This window comes from Danio rerio, chromosome 7 (genome assembly GCF_049306965.1).
Source record: "Danio rerio strain Tuebingen ecotype United States chromosome 7, GRCz12tu, whole genome shotgun sequence".
Lineage (NCBI taxonomy): Eukaryota > Metazoa > Chordata > Actinopteri > Cypriniformes > Danionidae > Danio > Danio rerio.
The window spans coordinates 2,504,390-2,527,500 of NC_133182.1; the positions used below are offsets into that span (position 1 = coordinate 2,504,390).

The following is a 23,111-nucleotide window of genomic DNA, read 5'->3' on the forward strand; positions in this document are numbered from 1 at the left end:
AATTATGGGAGATGTGGACTCGACATTATTTAATTGGATGAACATCTTTTAGTCTTCTGCCTCACCCAGAATATAAAAACACATATAAACACATTTAGATTATTTAATCATTACTGCTGGAATGTGAAGGGACTTTCAACCGGCACAACAACACATGTTTCTGAAGACAATCACCAACTGCACCTTCAATTAAGTAAATATTTGATCTTTCGCTGATCTTAAGAGGCCATCGTTTACTTGTAAAACATGTAAGGAACTTTATTAAGCATCTTTGTTTTTTCTTCAAAAAATACAGGAGACTTTATTTAAATTGTACATGCAATCAGTGTTTGGAGGCAGCATTTTTCCTTACAGAATAAATAAACATTTATAGACATCACACCTGCACGGTTAAATTACTAGACTGATTATGATAAATCATTTGTGTAACATAAAATGCAAACTTAAACTCTCATAAACACATTCACACAGGCATTCGATTATTTATGATTTCCCCCCTATTACCCATATTTCCACTTTCTTTCTTCATTGACGTGTGCTGGATTTACTGTAGTGTTGGGTTCATGAAGCGGTCAGTGCTCATCCACCAGTTTCAGAAAGAAAATGTCATTTTGGTGTCCTTACAACAGGATTACGGCGAGGATCCCTGCCAGAATCACCACAGCCGCTGAAAACAACAACAAGAGCAAAGAGTGTTTGATTTTTGATTATAAAACTCATCCATTCATTTTTCGTAGTCACTTATTCATCAGGGGTCACCACAGCGGAATGAACTGCCAACTATTCCAGCATATGTTTTACAGTGGATGCCCTTCCAGCTGCAACCCATTACCAGGAAACATCCATACACACCCATTCACACACACACACACACTCATACACTACGGCCAATTTAGTTCATCAGTTCCCCAATAGTGCATGTGTTTGGACTGTGGGGGAAACCGGGACTCAAACCAGCAACCTTCTTGCTTCTTTATATTTTTAGTAATTAACAATAGAACATAACAGATATGAATCTTATGTAAAAACAGTTGATTATGAACAAAACAGTGAAAGATTTAGCAAGAATTAGGTAATAAAGTTGTTTGGTGTATACCGGCCTTTAGCCTCCTTCCCTCCCTGCTGAAAAATCCAGCTTAAACCAGTCTAGGCTGGTTGGCTGGTTTTAGCTGGTCGACCAGGCTGGTTTTAGAGGGGTTTTGGCCACTTTCAGGCTGGTTTCCAGCCATTTCCAGCCTGGTCTTAGCTGGTCGGGCTGGAAAATGACCAGCCAAATCCCACTAAAACCAGCTTGACCAGCCTGGTTTAAGCTGGATATAGCTGGTTTTGGCTGGGCTCCCAGCTTGGCTAGGCTGGTCAAGCTGGTTTTAGCTGGTCATCTTCCAGCCTGACCAGCTAAGACCAGGCTGGAAATGGCTGGAAACCAGCCTGGAAGTGGCCAAAACCCCTCTAAAACCAGCCTGGACGACCAGCTAAAACCAGCCAACCAGCTTAGGCTGGTTTAAGCTGGATTTTTCAGCAGGGCTGTGTAGAGGCAGCATTAGCATTAGCCATTGTGCTTTTTATGGCCCGTTTCCACTGAGTGGTACGGTACGGTTCGGTTTGGTACGCTTTTTTGGCCGTTTCTAATGTCAAAAGCGTACCGAACCAAACCGTGCCGTACCACTTTTTCGGCACCCTTTTGAAAGGGTCCCAAACTGGAGAAAGGGTACCAAAAGGTGGAGCTACACGTGCAGCTGAACGCTGATTGGTTACAGAGATACGTCACGAGCTCGTGGAGCTACACAAAAGGTAAACAAAGGAACCGCCATGTTTTTTTTTAAATACAAAGCCGAGACATTACATGGAAATACTACATGCATATAATAACCAGCCATGGATGACCCGAGCTCAAACAAACCTTGACGTCGTCTCGACGAACAGACACCAAGCCAAGAAGAAAAATCTGCCGTGTCCTGTTGTTGTTTTACGAGCCCATATAAAAGTGCGAGCGGTATTCGCTTTCTTCCGGGAGCGCGCGATCACGTCTATATTTGATATAACGAACTTCTTGAGCTGTTGATAATAACGTGTGTGTGATTATTAAAGTGTCTCCTTCATCTGATCCATTCAGTAAGAAAAGGACAAGCGCGAGAGTGAAGCGGGAGTGAAACGCTGAAAAAAAAGAGAAACCCGGCAAAACACAGGAGCAAGATTGTTTTAGCAACCTGATCATGAACAAACTGCCATGATTATCTTCGCCTTTTGGACTATGAACTGGGAATGACAGAATGACTCTCTAACAGAGCTGACATGTGCGGGTGAAGATTACAGACACAGATGAGAGGTTTGCGCTGACTCTGGGCTGTATTACGTGTGTTTTTGAATTCAAATAAGTACTAAATGTCTGCTGTGTGTAGTTTTTCTGTAATTAATAATATATCAGAGACTGTAAGAGGCTGTATGTGTTCATATATGTTTCATTTATGTATTTATTTTATATAATTGCACACGTTACAATAGCCTAAAGTCATTGATTTGCAGTTATAGACAAATCATGTTCATAGAAAAGTTAGTAATAAACATTTATAAACAAGTATTTATGTGTGTAAAGCATTACACACATAAATGTTCATTATGATATGTGAACGACCTGTACAGCTTTACTGTCGACATTTATTCCAGCGAGCATGACGTTGACTTAGGGTGCTTTCACACCTACACTTTTGTTTCGGAACGTATCTCGTTTGCCCAGTTAGTGCGGTTCGTTTGGCATATGTGAACAGGGCAATCGCGTTCTGTTTCGCGCCAAAGTAATCGCTCCGAGATCGCTTGAATGAGGCGGCCTCGGCTCGATTGAAACGAACCCTGGAGCGGTTTGATTGCAGTGAGAAAGCGATCCGATCCGAGCGCGGTTATATCACTGTGTTTTATGGATATGTAATAGGCTTACGGCTATGTGAAGAGAGAATTATGAGTAGGGCGGGAAGTGTCACGAGTCTCCGGATGCCCACAAACGAGTGATGATCTCCCGGTAATCTCACGTCTCCCTCCCGGTCCTCGCGCACCCTTCTCACCCCTCCCCACCGCATCTCTCCTCAGACACGTCGCGCGCACCCTGTCAATCACCACCAAACCACCACCTCTCCTGACAGCTGAGCGGGACGCTGCAAAATAAACCCTGACACTCTGACCAATGTGAGGAGAGTTTACTCACACGTGACTTGTTTTAGCTCTTTTGGTCCGATTAGAAACTTTGCAGTGTGAAAGCGAACCGCTCCAAGAGCAAAGAGCAACAATGTAACAATTGTAATCTCTGTATCGGAACAACTGAATCGATTCACAGGTGTGAAAGCAGCCTAAAACTTTATGTCGTACACCACGCCCCCCAAAAGGGTACCTTTTGTGGTGGAAACGCAAGCCTGATAAAGGTGACCCGTACTGGCCCGAACCGTACCACACTGTACTAGTCAGTGGAAACGAGGCATTATGCTAATGATTTCAGGCTTTCCTTTGAAGGTTTCCTCGCTGTATTTTATAAAGGCAGTGTTGTGTGTGATGTAAATGCGTGCTCACCTTGAGACACAGCGTTCTGTAGTGCGGCACGACTCGCTGTGGTTGCGGGTTTGGCTGTGGCAGCAGTAGTCGCAGTGCTGTTAGTGCTGGTTGTAGATGACTGCGGTGTTATTATCACCACATTTGAGCTGTTAACATTGGTCAGATCCACTGATGAATTCGTGTTCATTTGAGTGAGCGGAGAGCCCAGAGTGCCTGTGGAAATAAAAACAGTGGAAACTTTGTCATTTTGGATACAAATGAAGATCTACTAGAGTTACTGGATCTAGGAGCAGATTATCCAATGGGTATTATGGGCATGGGCCACTTGGGGTACATGCAAGGGGTGGAAATAATTGCCAGTTATTGTTAACTCAAATGACCACTCGTTACAACCAAGGTCTGCAGAAGAGCATCTTTAAACGCACAACACGTCCAACCTTGAAGCGGATAGGCTACAGCAGCAGAAGAGCACACCGGGTGCCGCTCCTGTCAGCTAAGAACAGGAAACTGAGGCTACAATTCACACAGGCTCACCAAAACTGGACAATAGAAGATTGGAGAAACGTTGCCTGCTCTGATGAGTCTCCATTTCTGCTGACACATTCAGATGCTCGGGTCAGAATTTGGCATCAACAACATGAAAGCATGGATCTATCCTGCCTTGTATCAGCGGTTCAGGCTGCTGGTGGTGGTGTAATGGTGTGGGGGAGATTTTCTTGGCACACTTTGGGTCCATTAGTATCAATTGAGCATCAACGCCACAGCCTACCTGAGTATTGCTGCTGACCATGTCCATCCATTTATGAGCACAGTGTCTCCATCTGCTGATGACTACTTCCAGCAGGATAACGCAGCATGTCATAAAGCGGGAATCATCTCAGACTGGTTTCTTGAACATGACGATGAGTTCACTGTACTCAAACATTCAACAGACTCAATCCAACCTTTGGGATGTGGTGGAACGGGAGATTGGCATCATGGATGTGCAGCCAACAAATCTGCAGCAACTGTGTGACGCTGTCATGTCAATATGGAGTGAAATCTTTGAGGAATATTTCCAGCATCTTGTTGAATTTATGCCATGAAGGATTACGGCAGTTCTGAAGGTAATAGAGGGTCCAAACTGGTACTAGTAAGGTGTACCTAATAAAGTGGCCGGTGAGTGTATGAATAGTTTAATTATATTGTAGCTAAAGTACCGCTCCAGTATCTTAGATATGAATAGGATTAAAATAGTTTTAATTGTTTTTTTTATGTAGAACCGTGACTTAGTGAGAGGCAAAATTTAGGTCCACTGTATGTTCACACATGTAGAAGAATGACAATAAAGCTTTACAAGAATAAAAAAGTACTACTAATATATCTCTTCATTATACTAATTAAAGATCAACAGTTAAAATGCATTTGAAAATGAAAATGGAAAAACTATGTGGGCATTGTATTAGAGATAAATGTTTTTAAATATATACATGTGTAACGGAGGCCAGCCAGTAGGTGCTGTGCAGGTAACCTAGTGCAGCAACAGATGCTAAAGGCCATGGTCTTTAGCCTCCTTGGTAAAGCAACTGACTCCAATGAGGAAAGTCGCCGGTTTTATATCAACTCAGAGCGGGTTGGGAATTGAGCGTTTTTTCGCGCTTTTTTCGCACAAATCACTCGAGTTTAAAAATCGGAACTTCAGCAGACATTCGCACCGCGTATCGCCTGATGTTGGTGTCACGGGGGAAATCCTCCAGCTGACATCAACAAAAAGTTCATCAAACTGGGCTGGGCTCAGTCAGAAGCACCGCTGAAAGCCTCCGTCATCCAGGTTAGGTTTCTGGAGGAGTTCCGCGTCTGGTGTGAACACAGCATAAGGCACTTGGTCTGCGGCCTCATGCCTACCCACGCCTCCCACCAGTGCTGATATACAGCCATATCGAACTGCTACTCCTGTGATATTGCTCATATATATATATATATTATGGATGTAACAATATTGTAAATACCGTCATACCGCAATAGTAATTTTTTTCAATATTACCGTAGGCGCATGACTCAATAAAACTATATTTTTGAGAAAAGTTTGCTCAGGCGAATGAAGCGAACGGAAGGTACCATCATCCTTTGCGGTCTGTTGTCACTACAGATCCAGTAATGTGGAAATGGAGTGTGCTGCTAGTAGCGGGGAAGAAAAAGAGCTGGAAAAGATCTAACCTAAAGCGGGTTTTAAATCGGATGAGTGGAAGCATTTCGGTTTCTCTCTAAAAAGATACGAAAAAGGAGAAAAGGTGACAGACAAAGAAAAAAACAGTATGCAGGCACTGCCAGACTGTGGTGAAATATAAGTCGGGGAATACGACTAAAAACAGTCATGGGGACTGCAGAACACAGCACACTTGTTAGATTGATGCAGACATTGACTTGTACCGCAAAGAGACCTCTATCTCACTCATGGCTTGTCCTCTCAAGTGGTGGAAAGACAATGCACAACGTTACCCACTGCTGTCAACCTGGGCTAAATCATATCTCTCTGTCCCAGAAACCTCAGTCCCAAATGAGAGGGTTTTTTCTGTTGAAGGGGACATTGTAAATACCCAGAGATACCAGCTTTTACCAGATAATATTTATATGAATATTTTCCTTTAAACCCATCTCTATCTAAGTGAGTGAGTGATTAAATGTTGAATGTGATGAGTTTTCAACAATACTAAATTGAAACTTTATTTTTTTATATGGTTTTATAGTTTTTTGTTATTAAAATTGAAAAATTTAAGTTCCTGTTTCGAAACTTACAGATAGATGGCTAATTTGTTTGTCATTGATGTGTTCAGTGCTAAGGTAAATAAACACTTTTGGTACTTTTTTCAAGTCTTTTCATTAGTTTTGTTTTTCCTGTAAATTATTCAATAAATACCGTACCGTGCCATTCATACCGAAGTATTATCGTACCGTGAAATTCTGATACCGTTACATCCCTAATTATATATATATATATATATATATATATATATATATATATATATATATATATATATATATATATATTATTTTTTTTTTTTTTATTCATACAAAACAGTAGACTTTGAATTCTTAACCCTGGCCTGTTTAGGTCATTTTTGGCTCACCGTTTGTGTAGTTTCCGGTGAAGTAGTAGAGGTATGTGTTCGTGTTTGCTGCTCGAGTGTTGCTGCTCAGACCTGCAGCCGTGAAGATACACTGAATTTTTGTGCTGTTCACCAAACCACTGATCGATCCAGGAAAAAACTGCAAAACAACAGAAGACATTACAGATAGAAACTAGAAGGTAATAGACATTCAGTGCTGTAAAGTAATAAACTGCAAATACTTGAGTACATGTTTAGTGCTGTATCAGTACTTTTACTCCACTATGTCCTTCAAACTGCAGTTACTACCTTATTTTTTCTTGTCTATGGGGATTGGATGAGTAGAAAAATCTGTCCTATGATTCCCACCCAATCAAACCGCACATAGAAAGTAAGTACTAAACAACCTCAAGACTTTAAAATGCAGCACTTGAAAGCATTAGAAATGTTTAAGAAGATGACCAGAATCTACACACACAATAGCCCCTTTCACACATACAGACCTTTCCGGAAAATTGCCGGCAATTTTCCGGAAAGGTTGTATGTGTGAACAGGTCCTTTTTGAAAATACCGGTAAATTTGTTCTGGCTATTTTCCGGAAAGAGAAGTTGTAACATTACCGGTAATTTGCCGGAATGCTGCGCTGTGTGAATGCAGAAGGAAGATTGCCGTAATAAGCGCGTGCACGTCTAGAACGTGCTGACGTGAGACGTCTGCTTTAGCCAATCACAACAGTCAGACGCATTTACGTGCGCGCGGTTTATGAGAATAAAAGCCTTTGAATATTTTTCCAGACACATTTAGCTGCTAGAAGTTACTCAGATAACGTTTATATGTTCTTCTTAATGCTAACTGTGTAAATAATCATCGATGAGATGCTTATGATGAGCCGTTGTTTGTTTACCTTCAAGCTTTGCGTGTGCCTGTGAAACAGACTGTGAGCGCCTGCACACGCACATATTATGAACGTCTCGACATGCGAAAGTGATCCTGCAAAAGTTGTTCACAATATTGATCATCCACAGAGTTTGTAATTTAGTCAAATGTTTACAAACATAAGCGCAGCCGTTTAAAGCTCATTTGTGGTGAATGATGTCAGAATTTACCGGTATTTTGGAATGGATGTGTGAATGCTCTTTTCCGGAAAATTTCCGTAACGTCCTCGCCTGTGTGAACAGCGCTTTTTTGAATATACCGGTAAAGTCGTTCCGGAAATTTTCCAGATATTTACCGGTATCACTGTGTGAAAGGGGCTAATGACTGTTGGCACGTCACTGATGAGAAAATGAAGGCTGTCGACTGTATGATGACTGAAAACCATCACTAAATTCCCTACAGAATGTTACGTTTCCACACACATATTGCATATAAACACATTAGCCTTTAACAGCGTGATACTCACTACTCTTGAGTACGTTTTTACTCATGCTTTTACTCTATGTGCACTTTATGTTTAAGCAAGTCTTGATACGGGAGTATGATTGTTCTGTACTCGTTCCACCACTAGAGTATATACAGTACACCACTGAATATGTTATTCTTTTTTGTCTTTCTTCTAGTTCATATATCTAAACAATCTTAAATCAAGAAGCATTGTCTAGACGAGCAAATTAAACTGCCTTGTTTTAAGAAATTATATGGCAAAAAGTAAGTGAGTTTTTTCCTACAACTAAACAAGCTAAATAATCTGCCGATTTTGGCCACATTGACCCTCCTGGGCAAGATTTGATGAATCCTGCGCTAAATGATGTTGGATAAATGTGATTATGAGATATTATTCTGAAATTCGATCAAAAATGTGGTTTTGGGATTTCTGTATCTCGCAAATCTTCCTGTTTTTCTTGTGATTCTAATAAATCAGCTCAGTGGGTTTCTTGTTTTAAGCTCTGTGCTGTTCATTGTGTATACTGCTGGCAAAGTCTTGCTTGTGTTTGCTATCATGTCATGCATGGAGGCGGTGATAAGAGACTTACAGTGTTATCCTGAGCCAGAACGGTGTTGTTCAGCGAGGCACGGATGAACTTCAGCACACCGTTGTTGTTTGCACAAGAATAAATGGTGTCACAATAGCCCTGTGAGGAGGAAAGGTAGATCAGTCTGAGAACCCAAACATTTGATGTGTTGAAATTTCATTAAGTGACACTTTAAAACAAGGGTGCCCAAAGCTTTCCTTATAAAGGGCCGAAAATTAAACTTGATTGAGGGCTGTGGGTCAAATATATACCAAACCGTATTTGCCAAGGGGAATTTCCTAAAAATGTTGCTTTAAATCATATCAACTAACGCAGTATCATCTTTAACATTTTATACTGAACTTATTTCATTCATTCATTCATTCATTTCTTTTCTGCCAATTTTCCGGGGCTGGGTCATGGGGGCAGCAGTCTTAGGAGAAAACCCCAGACTTCCCTCTTCCCAGACACTTCTTCCAGCTCCTCCGGGGCGATCCCGAGGCGTTCCCAGGCTAGCCGAGAGACTTAGGGCCTAGTCACACTATATCATCCATAACGTGCCCAGGCCGGTTTCCCGGATCGTTTGAGAAGTGTGAGTGCGCTGAATCGGGCTCAAGCATGGTTCACTTGGCCGGCCCTGGCCTGGTTGGAAGAGGTGGGCCTGAGTGCGGCTCACTTGGGCTTTGGCGCGGTACGCTTGTGTGTGAGTGCAAAACGCGCCAAAGCCCGAAACTGAAAGCGAGACGTGACTTTTAAGGGACTGTTTCATATGGATTTATTAATCTTTCTTACTGTTCAGTGAACGCAAACTGCTCACTTCACGACAGCTGCACACCTTCAGCAGACCTTCAGCAGTGTCACCGCATCCCTAAGGACTGTTTGGCAAAATATTTGACTGCATGTCACTGCATATCAAACGACTGAAACGATATAACTAGAGAAATCTCCACTGTGCTGCTGAGTGACAGCGATTCTCACTGAACAGCGCAGCAGCGATGACGTAAGCGTGCCGAGGCACGATTGTGGTGTGAGTGCAAGCCGTCGGGGGAGACGGGAGGGAGGACAAGCGTGCTTTGGCCCGGTTCAAGGCAACTGTACCCATTGCGAGTACGGCCATAGTCTCTTCAGCGTTGCCTGGGTCTTCCGCCCTCCTCCTAGTGGGACATGCCTTGAACATTTCCCTAGGGAGGCGTCCAGGAGGCATCTGAAAGAAATGCCCGAGCCACCTCAGCTGACTTCTCTCGATGTGGGAGATCTGCGGCTCTACTCCGAGCTCTTCCCAGGTGACAGAACTCCTCACCTTATGTTTAAGAGTGCACCCTGCCGGGCAGAGGAAACTCATTTTGGCAGCTTGTATCTGAGATCTTGTCCTTTCGCTCATGACCCAAAGCCATGACCATAGGTGAGAGTAGGAATGTAGATTGACCAGTAAATCGAAAACTTTGCCTTTCGGCTCAGCTCCTTCTGTACCACAATGGACCGGTACATCGACCGCATTACTGCTGCCACTGCACCAAACCGCCTGTCAATCTCACACTCCATCCTTTCCTCACTCGTGAACACAACCCCCAGATACTTAAACTCCTCCACCAAACGGAGTTCAATGCAATCCTCTATCTGTCAAGTGACAGTCTTTACATTTTAAGAGTCTGGTTCATTTATAACATTTAATTGAATCATTTAATTTCATTTTTTTTGTAGCTAGGCAATAAAACAAAGAAACAAAAGGTCAAGCTAAATTCGAAATGATGATCTCTGTCAAAGGCATTCGCTCCAACAACCTCCCCATCATTCTTCCTCTTATTTCAGATGGGATGGTGGGCCAAATCAAAGTTTACCATGGACCAAATCTGGCCGACTGGCTCTACTTTAGACATCTCTGCTTTAGACTAATGGTCCATTATTAATGTGTTTACTAACATTAACTAAGTATCAGTTAACTCATAAAGCATCTAGTTCAACATTTACTAATGCATTATTAAAATCCAAAGTTGTGTTTGTTAATATTAGTTAGTTAGTGCACTGTGACTTAACATGAACTAATGTTATTCAACTTAATGTAATGTATTTTTGCATCGTGCATGGTCATACACTCAAAGTGCTTCACAACCTTGTGTGGAGTCTCTCCACACCACCCCCAGTGTGCAGCATCCACTTGGATGATACGACAGCGCTTTGAGTGTCATGTAGGAAATTATTATTATTATTATATTAGTATTATTATTTGTGGTCTACTCTTCTGGTAAAGAGTAGGGGCGTAACCCCGGTGTCCTGGCCAAATTCCCTCCTTTAGGCCTTACCTTTCATGGCCTGTACCTAGGTCATCCTGGGATTTTAATGAGCACAGGGAGTCAGGATCGCGGATTACTGTCTCAACTGAAAGACGGCACTCACTGAGCAGGATAGAGTCCCCTACACTATATTGGGGCGTTAGGACCCACATAGACCGCAGGTTGAGTGCCCCCTGTTGGCCTCACTAACACCACTTTCAACAGCAACCTAGCTTCACATGTGGTCTCTCATTTAGGTACTGACCAGGCGCAGCCATGCTTAGCATCATTGGGGGACCATGTGAGAGTTGCAGAGAGCTAGCTGTCGGACAAAGAGTCTGGACCTCGGTTTAATGTCTCATCCCACAGACAAAAACTTAAATCACTTTATCTAACGTTAACAAAGATGATTAAATACAGTATGAAATTCAGTACTTATTGTTGGTTCGTGTTAGTAAATACATTAACATTAACTAACAGACCATCATTTTAAAGTGTAACCATTCGTTCTATCAATGGAAATAAACGTGATCTTTTTCAGACCTGCTGGTTGTTGCTTGAGAGTCCGACTGCGATATAACCACTGGAGGCGCCGCTGAGCTCGAAGGTGAGATTGTTTGTGTTGTTGCTCACTGGTCTTGTGGAGACGAAATAACATCCGTTGGAGTTAGACGGATCACAGTTAGCGGGAGTGGAAAAACAGGCTCTGTCCTTCATACAGTTGCTCCTGCTGACGGTTCCCTGCAATGGCACGGAGAACATTAGCCTCCAAATGCAGGATGGTGCATACAATCTCAAGTGATCTGAAGAATTTAGTCATTTAGCATCTAATAATAAAATAGCTACTGTCATGACTGACTGCCCTGTAGAAAAAAAGAACAAAGAAATCCATCACATCTAATGGCTTTTAGTGGTCCTTAAGGGAATTATATATATATATATATATATTAGCGCTGTCAAAATTAACGCATGCGATTAATTTTAAATAATTAACGCGTTAAAAAAAATTACGCAATTAACGCAGTTGCAGGTTTTTTTCACTTCCTGTTGTAGTGGACGTGTGTTCAACATGCAAAAAATGTGGATAAGACCTAGGAAGCACTTTTTGAAGGCAAGTTTCAGTATAAAACTATTAGTCGCATCACCAGGCTCTCCAGAGTTTCATGCAATTTCGGGTGTTTCATTTTTAACTTTCGACTTTTGTTGTAAGTTGATGCCGCATGGCGAACAGAAAGAAAATCCTCCGCATTTCGTGACTCGGTGTTCCTTTAAGGTAAGGTTCCTTTTAAGGCCACACAGTAGAATTTTAATAAGAGATTATTCTTAATCATATTAAAATCGGAGTATTGGTGTCTTATGTATATGTACTCAGAAAGTCTCTGGTGAAGTCGCGAGCTGTCAAAGACAGGGCATTACTCTGCCTTTCAGCATGAGCCTCCAAGTTTAGCGTGTTTCCTCATTAAACACAATGAAAGCGTATGCTTCACGCTGTTGTGTCAGAATCCTTGTGAAATACAGTAATACTTTAGGACGCTTAGTTCAAGCAAATTTGATGAACGTGATCATGCGTGTTGAATCTGACGGGAGTCGCTCCAGTATGGAGGGACGTTGGGACCAAAACATCTGCAGCGTGTTGTGTGTGTCTGTGTGTGTGTGTGTCTGTGTCAGGCCCGTTGAGGGGTGTCAGGGATGGAGTGAGCGACGTATCTGAGTAGGGGCGAGAGGGGTGTGCAATGTATTTAACGACCGGTTTGCAGAAATTATCATTCATTTGCGGGCATTTGGGAGTCTCTGTGCACTTCCGGGACACTCCTAGTCTTAGCCACTGGATAAATGTAAAGGAGGATTAAGCAAAATTGTTTCTACTCTATAATTAATGTTCTCAACTCACAGCAATAAAACTTTACAATGAGTGCAACAGTTTGTTATCTATAGTTTATTATTATAATTTTTCATTTTCCATATCTGTAATTCCTGTATTTTGGCATTTTTTTGCAGACCACTTAGAATCCAACATGGAAATCAATGTTTTCTTTATTGGCATTGATTGTTTTGAAATTCAAATGTCATTAACATGTCTGTGTTTTAATTTCTGTCATAAATATGGCTGTCAGGCCAGGATCTTGATGGTTTATTGTGGGTTTGTTGTTTACATGAAGAAATCTGTGTTACAAGGTAAACAAAAATTCTATTAAACAATTATATTTTGAATTTAAATAGTTTTTTTCTTGCGTTTACATAAATGTTTACATTTAAATAGCCAAAATTACAAGTTTCAGTATTTTAAATGCGATTAATCGCGATCAATTTTTTAAAAAAGGTGCAATTAATTAGTTAAATTTTTTTAATCGATTGACAGCACTAATATATATATATATATATATATATATATATATATATATATATATATACATATATATATATATATATATATATATATATATAAATATATATATATATATATATATATATATATATATATATATATATATATATATATATATACATAATATATTATGTTGGAAACCTTATTGAAACTACATCTACTGGAATTTTATGAATTATTGGCATGTTACAACCAATAAATCCTAATGGAAAATGGGCCAAAACATACTAGAAAGTTTTAGTCAACCGATACTCAGTCTTCAGCCAAACAACGGTTTTAAAAATACTAGTGTTTATGTGTACAGGACCTCAAACTTAGGGCCACAGTTCCCACACTGCTCCAACACACTTACTGTACCTCTAGGCTTCAATCAATTCTGAAGAATTTTGTTTATTTTAATAAAGGTTGAAGCTCCGCAGAACTGGAGGCCGTCATAATCAGGAAAACAAGAAGTTCATTGGTTAGTTCACACTTACGTTTGTTGTAGCGGTGTTTGATGTAGCACTGTTAGAGCTCTGAGTGCTGTTTGAAGCAGTGGCGCTTGATGATGTGGTTGTGTTTGATGATGTAGTTGTGTTTGATGAAGCAGTGGTACTTGATGCTGTAGTGCTGTTTGAAGCTGTTGTATTTGATGATGCATTGGTGGTTGATGCTGTTGTGTTTGAAGATGCCGTGGCATTTGATGCTGTTGTATTTGATGAAGCGGTGGAAACTGATGCAGTGGCATTTGATGCTGTTGTATTTGATGGTGCATTGGTGGTTGATGCTGTGGTGTTTGAAGATGCCGTGGCATTTGATGCTGTTGTATTTGATGAAGCGGTGGAAACCGACGCAGTGGCATTTGATGCTGTTGTGTTTGGGGCTCCAGTGGTGGTTGATGTGGTATTTGATGCAGTCACGTTTGATATCACTGAAGCATCTGTGCTGTTAGGGTTGCCTAAGTTCACCGTTCCATTTGTGACCAATGCAGTAACTGGAGCACCCAGAGTACCTACAAGCAGAACAAAGAATATTTAAATCTGCTGAAGCTAAATGAATACGTCTGTTATTGAGGAATGTGTGCACTCACCATTTGAGACACTGCCCGTTACAACGGATACAACGGGGTCTGTGGTTGTAGGTGTGTTTGCTGCACGGGCAACCCTGCTGCTGGATAGACCTGCTGCGGTGAAAACGCACTGAATCTTTTTTCCAATCACTGAGCCACTGAAACTTCCTGGAACAAACTGCAACATGATAGAAGTGATGTTAGTAGATGCTATAGTGCAACGAACAACATCTAAGGTGGAATATACAGTGCTGTGAGGCAGCAAATTTGAATTTGCCCTTAAACATTAGTGCATTGTGCTAAATACTCATAAGGAGCAATCAATTGAGAGCTGTGTGCATTATAGTAGAATTGGACAGACCTAAATACATTCCCTGCTTTTATATATGGTAACACTTTAGTTCGATGGTTCATTTGAGTATTAGTAGACTGTCTGCTTAATATCTGCTGGTACTGCTTCTTTAGCAGACATTTAATTAACTATAAGAAACTTTGCAAGTATGTCAACTTACACTAACTCTAACCCCAAACTAACAGTCTACTTATAATTTATTGAGTTTACAAGAGTTCACACTTAGCTCATGATTTACACATAGCTTGTTTGGAATGCTGTCCTGAGAGAGAGCCCTGAGCTCAAGGGATCATTGCGCCCAAGGCTACCACCCCTTTAAAGGGCGAGGGGAGATTGAGCTAAGATCAATCTCAAAACTCCCCTGCTGCTGAAGCTAAGGTGAACTTCTTGAGAATAAGACATTGAATAAAAAATTTAGGCTTGATTTATCTATACTAAAGAGCATATTTGGACGGTGGAAGGAAACCGGGGAACCCGGGGGGAACCCACGCGGACACGGGGAGAACATGCACAGATATACCAGATGGCGCAGCGAGGAATCCACATCATTGGTATTCTTGCTGTGAGGCAGCAGTGGTAGTCACTGGGCCTCGGTGCTGCCCATTCTGGATAAAGGTGGAAGAAAGGGTGGAGGGGAGTTTCTTCAAGACTTAAGCTGTGGTCACACTAGACTTTTCTTTCCATAGACTTCCATTCATACTCACGCGAATGCGTCAGTTCGGAAGCGCAAGGTCATGCTTCAAGTTTTGCTGGGCTCTGCGGTGCAAAGTTTATGCTTAGAAAACTCTGACCTGCGAAATCCCATCACTTGACTGCGTCAGACCAATCGAGGATTAAAACATGAGCTCTCTGTACAGAAACTTAAAACATGGAGCAATCGCTCGCTTTTTAAAATGTGTAATCATCTTGTTTAATTCCGCCCCATTCCGCAGCTCCGTATGACAGAATTTCTCAAGCTCAAACTCTAGTGTGACTGCGGCATAAGATAGTTGTTTTAGGAAATTATGATTTATAGTGACTTGGGATCCTTTGATTGTGATCAGCTAGTGTGGGTCAGCTGGGTCAATCATGAGCACATGCTCCTCTCAAAATTAGCTTACCATTAAACTTCACTGAGTTGGCGCAGTTGATGCAATGTAGCTTAAATTCAACAAACGGACCATCAAAATAAAGTGTGACTTTATATGCGACCTTATTGTTTGTGTGTTTGTTTACACTTTATTGTCTCCAATGGGGAAGTTTGTCTTGAACTCTCGGTCCATGTTTCCATACACCAAACAGATTATTTTTATTACCTACAGTTGTCTTCTTTGCTAACAATGCCATTGTGTTTTTTTTTTTTTATAAAAATGCTCTCTAAAAAAGTGCCTTACTGTGTTATCCTGAGTCAGTATTTGGCTGTTCATTGTGGAACGGATTAACTTCAGTAAACCATTGAAGTTGGCACAGGAATAGACTGTGGCACCTTGACCCTGAGGATGTGAACAGTAATCAGAGAAACAATACGGTAACTGAAGTTTAAGAATATATTGGTTAAATATTAAAGTGTCTTGGTTAATAAACTGATCTCTTACGCTGTTGTCCGGGGCGAGGGCAGCTCCGATGTAACCAGCGGTCTCGCCACTGAGCTCAAAGGTAAAATTATTCGTACTTCCACTCACGGCTCTTGTGGACATGAAATAACAGGTACTCTGTGCACCAGGATTACAGGTAGGTGGAGCAGAGAAACATGCCCTATCCCTCCTGCAGTTATCCCTGTTGGTGATTTCCTAAAATTCAAAAATAAAAAACATAAGATGCACCAAAATCATATACCTAGGCACTATTCAGTGGCATTTTGTAACATAAGTATTGTAAGTAGAGCATTTACACCAAAGCGAATAAATGCACTGAACTCATACACTACACATTTGAGTGCATAGTGTATACTGTGTCATTTCAGACACAATCAAGACTGTTATTTCCATTTTGATAGAAGGAAAACAGCTTACTTGTGATGGGACATTACTGTTGCCATTGGAATTAGATCCTGATGGTGTGACAAGGTTTGTCACAGTGACGGGAACCTGCTGGGTGGGCATTGTGGTTATATTGGGAGGAAGTGTCTGGGGCAGGTTGGTGGTTATGTTGGGGGGAAGTGTCTGAGTCTGGTTGGTGGTTATGTTGGGAGGGCGTATGTTGGTGGTGATGTTGGGGGGAAGTGTCTGAGTCTGGTTAGTGGTTATGTTGGGGGGAAGTGTCTGGGTCTGGTTGGTGGTTATGTTGGGAGGGCGTATGTTGGTGGTAATGTTGGGGGGAAGTGTCTGAGTCTGGTTGGTGGTTATGTTAGGGGGAAGTGTCTGAGTCTGGTTGGTGGTTATGTTGGGAGGGCGTATGTTGGTGGTTATGTTGGGGGGAAGTGTCTGGGTCTGGTTGGTGGTTATGTTGGGGGGAAGTGTCTGGGTCTGGTTGGTGGTTATGTTGGGAGGGCGTATGTTGGTGGTTATGTTGGGGGGAAGTGTCTGGGTCTGGTTGGTGGTTATGTTGGGAGGGCGTATGTTGGTGGTTATGTTGGGGGGAAGTGTCTGAGTCTGGTTTGTGGTTATGTTGGGGGGAAGTGTCTGGGTCTGGTTAGTGGTTATGTTGGGGGGAGGTGTTTGGGTCTGGTTGGTGGTTATATTGGGAGGGCGTATGTTGGTGGTTATGTTGGGGGGAAGTGTCTGGGTCTGGTTAGTGGTTATGTTGGGGGGAAGTGTCTGGGTCTGGTTGCTGGTTATGTTGGGGGGAAGTGTCTGATTGTTGGTTATGTTGGGAGGGCGTATGTTGGTTGTTAAGTTGGGGGGAAGTGTCAGGGTCTGGTTGGTTGTTATATTGGGAGGAAGAGTCAGAGGCAGGCTGGTGGTTATGTTAGAGGGACCCACCTGGTTCGGGTTGACAGTCATGTTGTTAGGTTGCGTCTGGTTGTTAGGTTGCGTCTGACTCGAGTTGGTGGTCAAGTTGTTAGGTTGCGTCTGGTTGTTAGGTTGCGTCTGGTTCGGGTTAGTGGTGAAGTTGTTAGGTTGCGTCTGGTTCAGGATGGTGGTCATGTTGTTAAGTTGTGTCTGGGTCAAATTTGTGGTCATGTTAGAAGAAATTGAGCTGTTGGTTGCTGTTGAGTTCTGGACTCCAATCATCATGAATGCCATACCAAATATAGCTACATAGGTCCATTTATAGCTCTCCATTTATGTGTTTGCTTTAGCTCCGTTTTTGCAATCTGAAATGTAAAATGAAGATTTAGGTTTATGTAATTAAAACAATTGTAAACGATTTTAAAAATAAAGAACCAATAATGTCACCTAAACAATATCTGAAAAACACCATTTAATTGTATTTGCTGTTACTGTGCTTTTGTGGCCAATTCATTGGATTTTTTATTTTTTGATACGCAAGGAAAATATGTTTTATCAAGAAGTTAATTTCAGCAAAACTTGCACTTAATGTTTTGTTTCATGCATTCCGAGAGTTCCTATGTTTGTTGTAGGTGTGGCTGTAATTAGTGTGACACCAGGTAAAGCTTCCCTCTGTGTGTCTGCGCTCAGTTGTGTTGTGTATGCAGGGGTTACAGTAAGGTTTGTCTGTGGACTGCTTGGCCTAATGGCAGAAGCCAGTCAAGGTCCAACTACATCCTCGAAGGAACATGTCAAGCCGGGTCCATTATGTTTAAGGAAGACCGTGCTACAGAGCTAGACTGGAGTGCTATCTGAATGATGCTGTGGTACATGCCATCTAGATTTGTTTTGGGAAAGCCAAAGTTGATCATTTTGCCACAAGGAAATTCAAAGTTATCCCCTGTGGTATTCTGCTGTGGGCTCAGAGCCAAAGATCTGCTGGTTTCATCAGATTGGTTGGTCTGATCACTGCTAAGCCCAAGGACAGGAGCCAGTATTTTTCCATTGGCATTGTTTCACATGTACCTACTAAAGCAATGGTTTGTAAGGTACAGATTGACTCTATACAAGAATGGACAGTGCCTGATTCCATCCGAGAGATCTGGATTAATTTTCAACAGTGAAGTGTTAGCATTTTACTACATCCCTGAAGGAAGGTGTCAAGCTGGTTCCATTATATTCAAGGAAAATCACATCAACCGATGCTGCACAGGTAGGTGCTGCGGTACAGGCCATTTGGATTGGTTTTTGCCACACAAAAATCCATACGTTGTCCTATGTGGTATTCAGCTGTGAGCCTCAGAGGGCCCTTTTGTCGTGGAGCAGGTCTGATCTCTGTTGTGTTTTCCTTTTGTGTCCTGCTCCCATTTGCTCTCAGCTGTCAATTCTAACACGTTGTCTTTATCTCCCTTGCCTTTCCAACATTTTTTTCTGTTTATTAATGTTTACTAACACCAAGATATCTGCTCTACAGAGCTCACCTTCTTGTCCAGTCTTATTTTGTCTTGTCTCACATCCACAATAAAGTATATGTTGAGACTTTGTGATTATTTTATGTGGTAGGCTAATTGCTTCTACCAGCTCTTCCTCTTTGTCCAGGCCAAGCGGATGCCTTTTTGTGCTATCTTGAAGACCAGATCTGCGTTCACTTTCGTTTACTTTCATTTGAATGGCAGGCTGCCTGATTTGACTCATTTGAAACATAAGGAACTTCCTGTTAACCCTTCTTTTGTCCAGCTGTTCTGTCAGTGTCAGTTTTTGTGTGTTTTCTCTGTCTCCCTCCTGTGTCTGTCTATTAGTGCGCACCTGCTATCAATTCCATTGTCGCCCCATTCTTATCGCGCACATCTGTTCTCTCTTCTCTCTGATTTTTGGCAATTAATCTCACCTTCTCCCTCCTTCTGTGCTTGAGTGGTTTGTATAGTTGCAACTTTCTCTAAAAGAGCAACACAGTTGAGCAGCGCATCTTTTTTCAAGATGTCGCTCCAACTGTTCGTTTTTGGATGCGGTCATTTCCTGTCCACGGATGATGGGCACAAGCACTGCTTTGCATATCTGGGGATCCAGCATATTAATGCGGTGCTCCCAGGCATTTTATGCCGTCACTGCGATGGCATGTCTGTTGAGCAATTAAGATTGTGGCTTCCAGTGGGAGTAAATTTGATGCCTACGGGCCTGTGGATCTCCCGATTCTCGAAGTGCTTCATCCAAGCTTCGCACGGGGGAAGCAATCTGTCTAACCAGATGGTAGCCCTTTTGCTCGACGACACTGGGGATCAGATGTCCACTGCTGCATCGGAGGGTGGGCTTTCATTGTCTGATGAGGATCCGGACCCCCCCCCCCCTCCGGCAGGTAAGCGCTGCGTCAGAACCATAAAGCGACATGTTAGCCGTGCTTTCCCAGGCTGCTTTGGCCATAGGGTTGGAGATGGTTTATCCCCCAGCTCTGCGGCCAGACCAACTAGATGGGTGCTACGTGGAGGATACCAAGAAGGCTAGACCTTCAAGGCCTCCCATCCCCTTCTTCCCGGAGGTGCACAGTAGGCTCACGTAGTCTTGGAGGGCACCTTTCTCTGCCCAAACTGCGTGCGCCTCTGCCCTCACCACCCTTGATGGCAGAGCAGCCAGGGACTATGAGGCGATCCCGCAGGTCGAGCATGCTAATCGGTCAACCTTTGTCCACGTGGTGCCTCTTCCTGGTAGGGTCCGCCTTTTCTACTTTTGCTGCAGTACTGTCGAAGATGATGATGATGATTTGATTTGTTGAGTTCATTCATTCATGCATTCATTTTCTTGTCGGCTTAGTCCCTTTATTAATCTGGGGTCGTCACAGCGGAATGAACCGGCAACTTTTCCAGCAAGTTTTTACGCAGCGGATGCCCTTCTAGACGCAACACATCTCTGGGAAACATCCACATGCACATTCACACACTACGGACAATTTAGCTTATTCAATTCACCTGTATCGCATGTCTTTGGACTGTGGGGGAAACCGAAGCACCCGGAGGAAACCCACGCGAAGGCAGGGAGAACATGCAAACTCCACACAGAAACGCCAACTGAGCCGAGGTTCGAACCAGAGACCCATCGACCCTCTTGCTGTGAGGCGACAGCACTACCTACTGCGCCACTGCCTCGCCTGCGTCCTCAGCAGTTGTGGAAGCCAAATATAAAATTTGGTGAAGGGGTCACCACGACATCTACCGGTTAGACTTTTCTCAAGCCCAGGATCAGCTCTGGTAGCCAAATACAGGGAAGTACAGCCTACATGTCTGGCCACTAGATAGGAATCAGACAGAAATCTTGTACTGTAGAAGCAGCTCCAACAACATTGCAGACACCCAAGCCCGTTTTACAGATGGTGTCAGTTCATGGAGACTGACCCATTTTCATGTGAAATGGATTCAGTTCAGTAATTTCTTCTGTTCTTGCAGAAGACTGTATTGACTGATTGTAACCAGATTGTCTTCAAGGCTATGGAGGTTACACAATTGGGTCTTTACGTCTTGTCAGATGTTATCTGAATGGGGATTACGGACTGTGCGCATCTCCAGCTTGACTAATTCCCTTAAGGAATCTGGGTATTGTCCTGAAGGCTCTGACAGAACCACATTTTTAAGCACTACATGAAATAGGGCTGGCATTTCTGGCATTCTGCATTTCTTCTGTGTGTTTCATCAGTTAAGAGGGTTCATGAAATTCACTGTGCACCTTGCGTGTTTCAAATTAGGACAGGAGGAATCTCCTTTATTTTTCTTTCTTACAAACTCCCCAAAGCTCTGCAGCATTCCTTTGTTTTCTGACCCCTTGGTGTTAAACCCATCAGCAAAAGCAGAAGCAGTCAGACGGCATCTAATCTGTCCGGTTAAGCCACTGAGAAATTTCTTTTGACTCCTCCTAAAGGAGTGGTGGCCTGTTCCGCTACAGGAGTGTTTGCCTCCTGGGCATTGTTTAAAGGTGCCTCTGGAATCACGTACAGCTCCAGGTTGGACATCATCTGTGACATTTGTCAAATTTTATAACCTGAATGTTACTACAACTACTCCTCTACTGTACTTATGTAGACATTTGGAGAACATGAGTCTGATTCCAGCGACGTTCCAGGGACAGACGAGTCTTTGCTGAGGCCATCTTCCAGCCTTAACCACGGCGAATGAAGCTCTGCACAAGACTTTTGGCCAGCGGAGAAATTAAAATGGTCGTGCCCAACTGAGTCTGGTTCCCTCAAGGTTTTTTTTCTTCACTCCCATCAGGTGAAGTTTTTTTTACCTCTCCGCTGTCACCACTGCCTCGCATGGTTCAGGATTGGTAGAGCTACGCATCGATGAATTTGCTCTTCAGTGTTTGAACTCTCAGTAATGATTAAATCACACTGAACTGAGCTAAACTGAACTGAACTGAACTTAAACACTAAAACCTGAACCACACTGTTCCAGTTACTATGACCATTTATGTGAAGCTGCTTTGACACAATCTACATTGTAAAAGCGCTGTACAAATAAAGCTGAATTGAATTGAAAACATTTTCAAGATGCTAATCGCTGACTTGAAGAAAAGATTTACAAACGAGTTCATTAAGTTGTTTTAAACCTTCATGTTTTTTTCTTTTGTTGAACACAAAACAAGATACTTTAAAGAAAGATGAAAATATATAGTGGGCTGTACGGTGGCACAGTGGGTAGCGCTGTCGCCACACAGCAAGAAGGTTGCTGGTCTGAGCCCTGGCTGGGTCAGTTGGCATTTCTGTGTGGAGTTTGCATGTTCTCCCCGTGTTGGCGTGGGTTTCCTCCGGGTGCTCTGGTTTCCTCCACAGTCAAATGCCTGCACTGTAGGGGAATCGATGAACTAAATTGTCCGTAGTGTGTGAGTGTGTATGGGTGTTTTCCAGTGATGGGTTGCAGCTGGAAGGGCATTAAACATATGCTGGATAAGTTGGCGGTTTATTCTGCTGTGGCGACCTCGGATTAATAAAGGAACTTAGGTGAAAAGAAAATGAATGAATGAACGAACGAAAATCCACAGTCAACGACTCATAAGAGATAAAACAAATGCTATGGTGGTCAAATCAAATTAAATCAATCCATTTTTATTTCTACACTTTCAGAAATAAAGGTACTGAAATTGTCACTAGGGCAGAACCTTTTCAAAGGGTACACATTTGTAGCTGAAGGGTCTACAATGGTACCTCAAAGGTATTTTTTAGGTACATTTGCGCACTATTATACACCTTTCAGGTACTACTGTGGACTATTTGGGTACAAATATATATCTTTTGGAAAGGTACTGCCCCGGTGACAGCTCCTGTACCTTTATTTCTGAGAGTGTTTAGTGCTTTTTACAATGCAGATCGTGCCAAAGCAGTTTAATACAGATGATCTCGTAATTATAAATGGCTTCAGTTCCCAGTTGTCGTTTAGTTCGGTGTAATGTGCTGTGAATGTTGAGTGTAAAAGTCGGTGTAAATATTCCAGCTTTTTTCTACACACAGTTGAAGTCAGAATTGTTAGCCCCTTTCAGATTTATTTCTTCTTTTTAATATGATTTCCAAATGATGTTTAACAGATTCAGGAA

At 42.4% G+C, this 23,111-nt stretch overlaps 1 protein-coding gene across 2 annotated transcripts in view; it reads right to left on the minus strand.

Moving 5' to 3' along the window:
- Positions 1–232: 232 nt before the first annotated feature.
- The window catches only part of si:cabz01007794.1, a 26,266-nt gene continuing 3,387 nt past the window's right edge, over positions 233–23,111 (minus strand). The window contains exons 2-11 of one of the 2 annotated variants that reach the window (XM_009302816.3): positions 17,532–17,866; positions 16,206–16,400; positions 16,005–16,103; positions 14,301–14,457; positions 13,708–14,222; positions 11,389–11,586; positions 8,597–8,695; positions 6,645–6,783; positions 3,556–3,750; positions 233–667 (exon numbers count right to left, since the gene is read on the minus strand). In XM_009302816.3, coding sequence (XP_009301091.2) covers positions 621–667; positions 3,556–3,750; positions 6,645–6,783; positions 8,597–8,695; positions 11,389–11,586; positions 13,708–14,222; positions 14,301–14,457; positions 16,005–16,103; positions 16,206–16,400; positions 17,532–17,834 — 1,947 coding nt within the window. In that variant the 5' untranslated portion in view covers positions 17,835–17,866 and the 3' untranslated portion in view covers positions 233–620. Of the gene's footprint in view, positions 668–3,555; positions 3,751–6,644; positions 6,784–8,596; positions 8,696–11,388; positions 11,587–13,707; positions 14,223–14,300; positions 14,458–16,004; positions 16,104–16,205; positions 16,401–16,622; positions 17,867–23,111 lie in introns of both variants that reach the window. The other variant, XM_009302811.3, reaches the window with a different exon arrangement.